Source organism: Marmota flaviventris, chromosome 2 (assembly GCF_047511675.1).
Source record: "Marmota flaviventris isolate mMarFla1 chromosome 2, mMarFla1.hap1, whole genome shotgun sequence".
Lineage (NCBI taxonomy): Eukaryota > Metazoa > Chordata > Mammalia > Rodentia > Sciuridae > Marmota > Marmota flaviventris.
In genome coordinates, this window is record NC_092499.1 from 197,211,870 (window position 1) to 197,224,178 (window position 12,309).

Genomic DNA, 12,309 nt, shown 5'->3' on the forward strand with positions numbered 1-12,309 from the left:
GAGCATCCCTACCGAAAATTCTGAAATCGTAAAGGCTCTAAAATCTCAAAGTTTCATACCTTGGAGCAGATCGGATTTTGGATTTTTGGACAGGAATGCTCAACTTGGTGAAGCCTATGCAAATATTCCAAAATCCAAAAAAATTCTGAAACTGGAGACATTTCTTGTTCCAAGTATTTCAGATAAGGATGCTAACTCTGAAGTTAGCTTAGTTCTGATTTAAGAAAGTATGACAAATCAAGAGAATTTTAGGGAACACTTCAGTTATTCACAATATATCACCAAGACCAAGATTTATTTAAGTTAATCCTATTTACCCACAGGTGAAGGTACTTTGACACTTCAAAATATTAGCAATATATAGTGTTGATATAAAAATACTCATATGGGGAGTGGGGGTGCATGCCTGGAATCCCAGCGGCTTGGGAGGCTGAGGCAGGAGGATCATGAGTTCAAAGCCAGCCTCAGCAAAAGTGAGGTGCGAAGCAACTCAGTGAGACCTTTTCACTAAATAAAATACAAAATAGGGCTGGGGATGTGGCTCAGTGGTTGAGTGACCCTGAGTTCAATCCCCGGTAACAACCCTTCCCCCAAAATAAAACAAAAAACCCCACTCATATTAGAAATGTAAAAATTCACTTCATCAGAACATGATAGTTTACTTTCTCCGTGGATCTTTGGAAATCCCTACCAATTAAAAAATAAAGGGCTGGGGATGTGGCTCAAGCGGTAGCGCGCTCGCCTGGCATGCGGGCGGCCCGGGTTCGATCCTCAGCACCACATACAAAAAAACAAAGATGTTGTGTCCGCTGATAACTAAAAAATAAATAAATAAATATTAAAATTCTCTCCCTCTCTCTCTCTCTCTTTAAAAAAATAAAATTAAAATAAAAAAATTTAAAAAAAACAGGTACCATAACAATTTCATATGATAAATTTATCTAAATCCCAAATTCTTCTTGTTGAATGAATGGTTAGGCCTCTTACTACAGGCCCACAATTATAAAGATTTTGTGAATAAAAGAAAAAGTCTTGGTATCCATCTCACAAAAAAGTTGACCAAGATGTGTGCCCTTCCCTTGAATTACTTCCTTCACAACAGAGAATAATTCCTGAGGCCTTACATCTTGAGAGAATGAAAGAGATCTAACAAATGAAAACTATCTGGTACACATAACACATGAGCGTGTGCATGTGCACGCGCGCGCGCACACACACACACACACACACATAACACCTCAACCTATCCCTCTGTTTAAAATCACTGTAATCCGGGGCTAGGGATGTGGCTCAAGTGGTAGCGCGCTCGCCTGGCATGCGTGCGGCCCAGGTTCGATCCTCAGCACCACATACAAACAAATATGTTGTGCCCGCCGAAAACTAAAAAATAAATATTAAAATTCTCTCTCTTTAAAATAAATAAATCGCTGTAATCCACCATGTGAAAATCAATTCTAAACTTCTTAAACTGCCTACAAAGTCCTATATAGTGTGGTTCCTGGATAATTCTCCATTTTTGACACAGCACTATAGCAACCTGAATGTTCCTAAAAAATCCCAATATTCTAAGCCCATTTCCATCCTTGAGCTTTTGCACTTTGTATTCCCTGCCTGGGAAGTTCAGTTCCCTCACCTTTCCCTGAATGATCTCCATTCCAAATGTCACCTCCTCAGAGAGGCCTTCTTTACCTATCACATCATTCTGTCACTTGTCACTATCTGAAATCACCTAATTTATTCCTGTCCCCTCCACATAAAAGCTCCAAGAAATGGGTGTTCATTTTTGTTTTTTCCACTGTATTTGTATTCCCAGAGACTAAGTGGTTGTTTAATAAAGTTACAAAATGAGTAAAGAAATGCTCTCCCATTCATCCAATTCAGAATAGGAATTGGTTTCTCTATACGGGACCCCAGCTGATACAAATCACAATAAGCACAAAAGAATTCCCTTGTATTGACGAAAAGAAGGGAAAGATAAAAGGTCATTAGCAGTAAAAGACTTACTCAAGAGCCTCAGGAATTATGGGGAGAAAAAACACTGGGGGGGGGGGCTCACAAAAAAAAAGTCAAAGATGAGAAAAAGAGTAAAGGGTCCCCTTCTGTTCATCCATGGAAGAGTGATGCCTCTGCATCTTCCTTGTGGCAAGCATATGTGGGACTCAGCAGTAAGCATGACGAGACAAGACCACCAAAGAGCTTACATCCTAGCAATTAAGACAAGAAACAAGTAAATAATAACCAAATGTAGATAAAGTAAATGCAATGAAGTAAATAAAACTAGGATAATGTTGATGTATAGTCGAGGAAAAAGATTCTTATGTAAGTGGATCAGGGGAGGCCCAGGGTGAAGGAAACGTAAAGGAAGGGGAGGGAACCTGCCTTGCAAGATCTGATGTTGGCAATTTCCAAGCAATTGAAAGCACATGCAAATCTTCTAAGGTTGGGATGAGGTGGGAATACTTTAGAAAAGTCAGGTCAGTGTAGCTCCAATTGCTAAGGAAAAGAAAAAGAGACGGGGGTAGCGGTGCACCACGGCGAGCTCAGGCAGGACCCGAATAAACCGCGTAAATAACAGCGGTTCCTTCAAAGCCGCTTTCCTAGGTACATGTTATCCACACCACTTTGCAGGTAAGGAAACGGAGGTTCGGGAGATGAAGTGACTAAGTTACACTCCAAGGGAGAGGCTAAGCGTGGAGTGAGCCCAGGCTCCACAAGACGCGGGAATGCCATGTTACTGAGCAGTTATGTGCTGCTCCAAGCGCAAGGACCAGAGTTTAATCCTCACAAACAACTCAGCGAAGGGACATCGCAATGCCCCGTCCACTGCCGGGAAGAACGAAGCACAGCGTGACTAAAGAAGAGTGAGCTCGGGGCCGCTGCAGCGCCCGGAAGGGACGACCGAGCAGCGCCGGAACCCACACTCAACCCGGGCCCGGGCAGGCCTCCCCGCGCATATCGCCCTCACGCTGCGGGCCGGCGCGCCGAGAACCGACGCGCTGGCGCCACCAATCAGGGGCGGCCTTCCCGTGCGGCGAGGCGGCGGGGCGACCAATCAGCGCGGCGCCAGAGGGGAAGGGGCGGGCACTCCGGCGGCCCACGTTAGGCCGCGCCTCAGCCGCCCTCGCCCCTCTCAGGCCCCGCGCCCGCCGGACCTCGCTGGAGATTAGAAGCCTCGGGATGCTACGAAGCCTGTCTAGGCAGGCGCAGCCCTGGCCTGAGTGCGCGGCCCGAGGCACAGGCCTCCATTCCGCTCTCGCCCCAAGGCACGGACCCCAGTTCCCGGGACTCAGGAAGTGCCTGGAGCGCCTCATCCTTCCCTCAGCGGGCTCCCAGAGCCACCCTGCTATGCCATGCTGGTCTCGCGCCTCACCTCGTCGGGATACGGTGACACAGGAGGGGATCCCAGCCGCGGACTGTAGCCGGCAATACCCACTCCCGCCGCTGCTCCGCCTCACATTCAAACCCTGGCAAAATGGCGCGGCGGCGAAGCGGTACCCAAAGCGCATGCGCGAGCGGCGCCCAGACCGGGGGCGAGGCCAAGAGTGCGCCGGCCCCTCCCGTGCGCCAAAGGCCAATCGCTAGGTGGCTCTGTTTTTTGCGCTGACGTCACAGGTGACATTGCCCTTTGGCCGTGACCGCTCTAAGGGACTTCCCAGTCTCTGTTTTATGAAACGAACGCAGATTCAGATTCAGCGAGTGGTTGCTGGACTGTGTGACCTACTTTGATGTCAGACTGGACACGTAGTAGAGCTCGGATAACTGCCACGTTCGTGCAGGAAGCAAAGCGGACCGAGGAACTCCCCGCCCCTCGTGGGGCTTCTGTTGTAAAGGGAGAAATGTAATAAACAAATGAATTAAGAATTCCGTATCTTAGTAAGTGCTATAAGAAGAAATTTTAGAAAACCAGATGGTATGATGGTATGATAAGCAGTGACTTGAAAGGTAAATGGGATGATCAGAGAAGCCCCTCTCCCCCCAAAAAAGAAATTGACCTGACTTTCAACAAGGAGACAGGCTCCAAGGTCAGCCTGGCCAACTTGAACTTCCAGGAGGATGAGAACAGAGGCTCTGAGGCAGAATGACCTAGGCTGGGAGGGCCTTCATGGAGTTAAGAGAAGCCAGCAGGGGCCAGGTGATGTAGGTCTGATAAGACCAGGTCTTAAGTGCATCCATTACAGAACAAGGACCACATTTATATTTTTAAAGGCCTGACATTACTGTGTAGGAGAATGGACTGCATGGGGGAAAGGCTTGAAGCAGAGAGGCCAGTAAGGAGGCTGTTGGAGGCATCCAGGAGAGCAATAGAATGGCCAGGATTAGGGTGAGTAATGGTGCATAGGAAATAATCTTAGGTTGGGTTTTAGAGGTAGAGCCCAGGAGGATCCAATGATAACACCGAGAGTGTGCATGGGGCCGGGGAGGGCAGGGACCAGTCCTCAGTTTGCCTACCTCTCCTTTCTCCCTCAGCAGACCCAGCTGCCTCCACTCAGAGCCCATCCTTTGGAATTAATAGCTTACTACTGATAGACCCAACCTGATTTTTTCTTAAAATTGGGAGCCATCTCACCACAAACCATGAAAAGCTAATTTTGGCTTTACTATAAACTACTGCAAATTCTGAACCTGCTTGGAATGCCTGCCCATGCCTTGAACTCACCCATGCCTGGCTCTCTGACCAGATAGCAGCCCTCTCTGAAACTTTAGTGACACCTCACAAATCTTGACCTTCCCTGGCCAGATATTGACCCTCTCTGAGGCTCTAATGACCTTCATAAATTCTGATGTCGGGGCCAGCAAAAATGTAAACTACCATTTGTGTTATGCTCGTCAGAGTTTTGTTATCTGTAACCCCCTTTTGTGTAACTTTCTGAGCTATAAAGCTGGGCTGCAGGAAAGCTGTGGCTGCTGTTTTGTTCCCTCTGTTTTGGGTGGGAGAGGCAGCCCGACCAGTCGAAATAATCAGCTTGCTTTAATTTGATTTTAATTGGAGTCAGTGGTCTTTTCTTGCATCCTGGTCTAACAGCTACTCCAGAGACTGAAAGGCACCTGTTTGGTCATATTTGATAAAATAAATAGTACAAGAACACAAAGGTATATTGGTACCCTGGTTACAAAAACATAAATCCAATATCTGAATAAAAATGTAAAATGTTGCTTAGTTTGAGTGAAGAGGTTATGGATGTATATGGTATTTTATTATTTATTATTTATCTGAAATTCACATTAGATAGGACATCCTATACTTATCTAGCAGGTAAGCAGGATGGCTACATTACATCATTGTATTTTCTTCATGGTACTTATCACTCTCTGAAATTAATTGTCCCTTTATTTATTGTCTCCTCCCCCAACCCGCCTAAGGACTATTCAAGAAAGGGGCTTATAAATCTTATTTATAGCTGTCCCCCAGCATCTAACACAAAAAGTAACTTCAATAAATATTTGTTGGATATTAAATGGTGTTGAATGAAATGTGTATAAATAGGTGCAGTCCATTGAGATACAATAGACATTGGTGAAAGATATATTTTCTACAAGCAATTGTGTGTGTGTGTGTGTGTGTGTGTGTGGTGTTGGGAAATTGAACTCAGGGCCTTGTAAAAGCTAAGCAAATCCTCTACCACTGAGCTATGTCCCCAAACCACAATCATCTTAATCATACTAAACTGCTTTCTTGGAATATTTTCCTCTAGTCCCATGGATAATGAATCTGGCATCTATTGTTTTCCATCTCTGAGATCCAATCACAAAGGACACTGGCTGGCATCTGTTAGAAAACTCTTAAGCTATGCCAAGATGATCTTGTCTTTGGATACAATTCTGGGGGTGGGGTCCCCAACATTTCCTTTTGCAGCCACCATAAGAACCATGCAGGCAGGGACCCGAGAGAGGCCACTCAGCATGGTGCATGGTGGATACCTGAGTGCTCCTGTGGGAATCACCACCACATGGACACCTGGACTTGTTACAGCAGCTAAAGGACTAGGTTGGAAATAGTTGAGCCACTTCATGGAACAGGAAACTAAGTATTAATTCATTGTTTTCTTTCTTTCCAAACCATGATGAAATTATCTGTCTAATGTATGGGAAAACACCATGAAAAGACATATTGTCTATGATGTACTCCTGAAGAGAATGATCTTATTTTACATTTTATTTGGATTCTGAAAGGTGTGGGCACACTTGATTGTGTTTGGGGAGAACAAGTTTTCTTTTGGTTCCATTTCATTGTTTTTAAAATTGTTTTTGTTTTTTGTGGTGCTGCAGATTGAATTTACTGAGCTAACCCCTGCCCCCCCTTTTTTTTAAAGAGAGAGAGAGAGAGAATTTTAATATTTATTTTTTAGTTTTCAGCGGACACAACATCTTTGTTTGTATGTGGTGCTGAGGATCGAACCCGGGCCGCACGCATGCCAGGCGACCGCTTGAGCCACATCCCCAGCCCAACCCCTGGCCCTTTTTAAAATTATATTTTGAAATCTGGGGACACAGCTCAGTTGGTAGCCTTCCATGTGCAAGGCCCTGGGTTTGATCTCCAGCACCAAAAAAAGAAAAAAAAAATTATTTTGAGACAGTGTCTTGCTAAATTGCCAAGGGTCTTGAACTTGTGATCCTCCTACTTCAGTCTTCCAAGTAGCTGGGATTACAGGCATGTTCCAGTGCACCTGGTTTCTTCTCATGTATTTTTTGGGCAGTGGGGAAGGAGCCCAGGGCATGTGTTCTAGCACTGAGCTCCATCTGCAGCCCTGCCATTTGTAGTTTGATGTTGATCTCTCTCAGTCCTCCTTGCCTCCCCCGCTCCCCTGTTTGTGCTGCCTCAGGCTCAGCACGCCTTCGGATCCTTGCTATGGCCCCCACTTGAGAGGTGTCCAACCCTGTTCCAGTTGCTCCCTTCCACGGGTCAGCAGTCCATGGGCCAAGAGGGTGTGTCATCACCAACCAAATGCCCCTCCAACACACTCCAGTGGCCCAGGGCCAGGCGTCTGTGGATACCTTTTGCTAGGCCACTTCATCAGAGGCCAATTACACGTCAGTGGTCAGTGTGTCGTGAGAAAGGCCTCCCCAGGCTGTTACACTCTGGTGTGCAGCTCTGAGAAGCTGGAGGATCCCACCTTTGAACCTGGTCTTCCAGGTCACTGAAAGGTATATATGAATAAAGGAATGAAGACAGGATCTTTTTTTTTTTTAAATATATTTTTAGTTGTAGATAAACTCTATATCTTTATTTTTCTTATTTTTATGTGGTGCTGACAGTCGAACCCAGTGCCTCATATGTGCTAGGCAAGTGCTCTACCACTGAGCCACAGCCATAGCCACAGCCCCAGGATCATTTCATCTTTGTTTTTGTGGTACAGGAAATCAGTCCCAAGAACATTCTACCACATAGTCTTGCTAAGCTGCCCTGGCTGACCAACTTGCAATCCTCCTGCCCCAGCCTGCCAAGTCTGGGATTACAGTATACACCATCAACCTGGCCAAGCAGAATGTTTTGTCTATTAGCTTGACATATAACATATATTTATATTCACAGCATGCGAGCCTTATTTGTACTTTGAACCCACTGCAAATGTTAGTACTATATTAAGAATATTCTCTGCCAGTGCACAGTGGCACACACCTATAATCCCAAAGATTTGGGAGGCTGATGCCGAAGGACTGCAAGTTTGAGGCCAGCCTCACCAACTGACTAAGCAACTCAAGGACACCCTGTCAGGAGCCATCCATGGGCTGCATGTAGGCTGCCCGTGCATTGAAGCCTATTGAATAGGAGAATCTGGTGTCTGGGAATGACCAGTGGACCTTTCCTCTGGTTGACCGCCCTGACTCATTGTGATCCCTATTCAAGCTCTGCAACAGGTTCCACACAAGCACTGGAGAGGGGATGACCTCCTGTAGCCACCCAGCCCCTCTGAGATGGGTATGACCTGCCAAGGTGCCAGTCAACCTTCTGACTGCAAGACATCATGAAGCAAGACTCGGCCCTTGAAGCCTCGTCCCTGCCTTTGATGTTCCCCCTTAAATAAACCACAGAGCCACCTTCTTTGCTAGCTCCAGCTCTTGTGTGGACGGTGTCTACCAGGGGCTCTGCTTTTGAAAGTATATTTCTGACTCTCTGTCTTTTGTTCTTCACTGATTATTTCAGACTTTAATTTCTCAGGTGCCTTACACCCTCCTCAGCAGGAAGAAGAATCCCCCATTGAGACACTGGCCGTCACCCCATAAGACCCTGCTCAAAATTTTAAAAATGAAAAGGCTTGGGACTACAGTGCAGTGGTAAAGTGCCACTGGGGCCAACCCCCAGTGACCCCCCCAAAAAAAGGTTCTCTACCCCCAAGGGGCGTGTCCAGTGCCCCACATTCTCACAGTCCGCTCTCCAGCGCGTCAGAACAGCCCTTCCCCGTGTGGGCTCCTCAGGGTGACTGAGCAGCAGGGGGCAGTGGAGAGAGGGAGAAGTGGGCAGGGCGGAGGGACAGGTGGGCCCTGAGGCCAACTGCAGGGCTTTGAGTCAGCCCAGTGGCCCTGAGCAACCTGGGCCCCAGGTGCCCCTCTATCCAAAGCAGGGATGGTGCTGACCAAGACATGCCTTCTGGGGCTGCTGTGAGGACTGGAGGCCGAAGAATGGGTGGAATGGTGAACAGAGGAATCTTCAGTCGGGAAGGCCTAGCAGGGGGCGGAATGATGTTTTCTTTCTGTCTTTATCTGGGTAAGGAGAAATGGAACCCCATTAAGAGCCCAGGGCTGTGGAGATTCAGAATGGTGCCTCACCAGCAGCCTCTGGAGGCCAGGAGCCTTGGGGGACTCTCTCAGAAGGAAGCAGGTAACCAGGGCTGGGTAAGCAAGTCAGAGGTCTGGTCAAGATGGTTTCCGACTCAGGTGTTTGGATGCCCGAGCAGTTCAACCTACACACAGGAGCTTTGGAACATCAGCTCCTTAGGGACCAGGACTGCGTTCTGCTGGATGCCCTACTTGGTTTTCCCAAGGTTAGCCTGTGACAGCAGGCAGTGTGGTTGGTGTGATGGTGAAGAGTCCATGCTGTAGAGACAGAGCCTGGGTCAGGGTCCCCACTCTGCCACTTCCCAGATGTACAATCCACATACACATCCTCAGTGGGCCACACTGGGTCAGATTCCTCATCTACAAAATGGGGGTGTAACTGCTGCCTACTACTTGGGATTCCTGTCAAGTTTAAAGACATTGTACGCAAAGCATTTAATTAGGTGCCTGGAGTACAGTGAACCATCGCCAAATGTTAACTTTTAAAAGGTGGCATTAGAGGCTTGGTGTGCAGTTCAGTGGTAGGACACCTGCCTAGGTGTGGGAGACCCAGTAATGCATAATGGAAAAAAAAGGAAGAAGAAGAGTAACATACGTGGCTTGAAACAGTTAATTCCCAACAAAGGCAGAAAATCAGCACCAATTCCTTTTGCCCAGAGTTCTTCCTTCCAGGGTCCATGATCTGTCCACTGGCTTCTCCTCTGGAATGGTGCTATTTTTACCTGCTTCTTAAAGACCACATCAGGAGCCAGGCCTGGTGGTGCACACCTGTAATCCCATTAGCTGGGGAGGGTGAGGCAGTAGGATCGAGAGTTCCAAGCCAGCCTCAGCAACTTAAGGAGGCCCTAACCAACTCAGTGAGACCCTGTCTCTAAATAAAACACAAAATAGGGCTGGGGATGGGGCTCAGTGGTCAAGTGCCCAAGTTCAATCCCTGGTGCCCCCTAACAAGAACAACAAAAAAACCCAAAACAGCAGGAGAAAATCAACATGCAATTATTTAAGCTCAAAATCACTCAGCTAAAATGTTTACTAGAACACATGGATATTGCTTTCTATCCTTTTCTTTTTTTGTAGTGCTGGGAATCGAACCCAGGGCCTCGTATTTGCTAGGTAAGTGCTCTACCACTGAGCTATAAATCTAACCTCCTGGGTATTTTCTTTCTCTCTCTCTCTTTTTTTTTGGTACCAAGGATTGAACCCAAGGGCACTCTATCACTGAGCTACATCCCCAGCCCTTTTTATTTTGAGACAGGGTCTTGCTAAGTTGCTGAGGCTGGCTTTGAACTTGTGATTCTCCCTGCCTCAGCCTCCTAAGCCACTGGGATTACTCATGTGTATTTAAAAAAAAAAAAATTGTTGTAGATGGACAGCATGCCATTATTTATTTATTTAATTTTTATGTGGTGCTAAGGATTCAACCCAGTGCCTCTTGTGCTCTACCACTGAGCCCCATCCCCATCCCCTCGTGTGTCTTTTTTTTGCACCGGGGATTGAACTCAGGGGCACTCGACCACTGAGCCACATCCCCAGCCCTATTGTGTATTTTATTTAGAGACAGGGTCTCACTGAGTTGCCATTGCTGAAGCTGGCTTTGGACTTGCGTAGCACCTGTGGCCTCTACTCACTAGACACCAGTAGTCATTTCCATCTCAGTTGCGACAACCAAAAATGTCCCAGGACATTGCCACATCCCATTTGTCCCGAGCCACTAGGATTACAGGCATGTGCCACCACGCCTGGCTTCATGTGTATTTCTTAATCAAGATAAATTCTTTAAGCAAACTTGAATTAGGTTTATGAAGGGAAGATTGCAAAAGCTTTAAGCAAGGACTGGCAGTTTCTAGGAGATGGAAATTGACTCATATAAAAAATATCTTCAAGGGCTCAATCTTCAGTTGAGCACTAGATAACGGCAGCTCGCGTCAGGAGACAGGCACTTTTTACAATACTAAAATCACTTTTGGCAGAATCCTTCACATTCCTTCTCCTCCTTCTTTTGCTGTGGACATTCCAGGAACAATTTAGATTCCCTTTCTTTTCTTTCGTCCTTTTCCTTTCCCTCCTACCCTCTTTATTTTTCGTGTGTGTGGGGGCTTGATGAGGATGAACCCCATCCTTGTGCATGCTGTGAGCATGTGTCCCATCACGGAGCTACACCTCAGCTCTCCGCAAACTTCTGAAATTCAAAAGCAGGCATACTACACGTTTGTCAAATTCAATGAACCATCCTGGTCTTCTGAAGAAATAAAATTTTGTCTGAAACATATTCTAGTTTGTTGCCAGGGTACAAATGCCGTCTAATACTGAAATCACCTTTCAAAATGCTAAATTGGCAGTTTCCTAAACAAGGCGGAGCTGGCCCTTTCTTAGCCAGAAATCCTGGGATAGTCTCCTTCGTAAGATGGCTAAGCTGATCTTTTTTTTTTAATAGGTAAGTCAAAGAAAGCAGGAAGTACCTGCCACAGACTGACTCTGGGCCCACCTCTGCTGCCAAGATGAACGCAGCCTTCTGTAAGGGTTTAGTCTGTTTAGTTCGGGGTTTCTCAGCCTCTGCACCCTGACATTTGGGCTCTAGAAATTCCTTGCTTGGGGGTTGTTTAGTAGCATCTGTGGCCTCTACCCACTAGATTAAAAACCACTGTTGTTGGCAGCAGGTTGAAGAACACTGCTCTAGACAAAACCCTGGCAATGCCTGCTCTGAAGACAGGGACTCTCTGCTGACCCTCCCAGGAGGGAGGACTTTTGTTCTGGAGAACAGTCCAGCAGAGATGAGCAGTTTTACTTCAAGGAATTAATAAAGATGACAATCAGTTGCAACAGTGCATTTTTTTTTTTTCTTTTTTTGGTACTAGGGATTGAACCCAGGGGCACTCAACCACCGATCCACACCCCCATCTGTTTTTTATTTTTTATTTAGAGACTGATTCTCACTATACTGCTTTGGGCCTTGCTAAATTGCTGAGTCTGACTTTGAACTTGCGATCCCCTTGCCTCAGCCTCCTGAGCCACTGGGATTACATGCGTGGGCCATCACACCTGGCAACAGTGGAATATTTTCAGTACAATAATGATTTACATATATATTTTTACATATATATATATATTTGGAATATTTTGGAAAGAATGAGTTCTGAATTCTAAGGCAGACAATCTGAGCCTTGATTTTACTGTCCTTATCTGTGTGAACCACAGAATTGCTCATCAGGGCCCTGCTGGCTCCCGTGCCAGGCTGCTGTCATCCACCTTCGTGCCAGTGGGGGGTTTGTTCTCGTGGACACCAAACACTGGTCAAACTAACTAATAAAGTGGATTCAAGCCATGACGGGGTTTTCTACCTCTTTTTTTTTTTTTTTAATGAAACTTAAGACCTTCAATTAATATTCTCCCATTAATAATTACATTTGTTAAACACACAGGCCAAATTTTACCTCCACCTGAAAACTACAAGCTTGTATCTCGAATGAGGTCAGACTCAAGCTAATCCAAAACTGTGGTTTGGTGTATATTTTTAATCACTACATTAAAAACAGG

The 12,309-nt window shown here is 46.2% G+C and overlaps 1 protein-coding gene across 2 annotated transcripts in view; it reads right to left on the bottom strand.

Moving 5' to 3' along the window:
• Nucleotides 1–3,515, bottom strand: part of Cse1l (chromosome segregation 1 like) — a 43,758-nt gene extending 40,243 nt beyond the window's left edge. Inside the window, exon 1 of one of the 2 annotated variants that reach the window (XM_071609005.1) lies at nucleotides 3,371–3,515. In XM_071609005.1, coding sequence (XP_071465106.1) covers nucleotides 3,371–3,506 — 136 coding nt within the window. In that variant the 5' untranslated portion in view covers nucleotides 3,507–3,515. The remainder of the gene's footprint in view (nucleotides 1–3,370) is intronic. The other variant, XM_027946423.3, reaches the window with a different exon arrangement.
• Nucleotides 3,516–12,309: the final 8,794 nt, after the last annotated feature.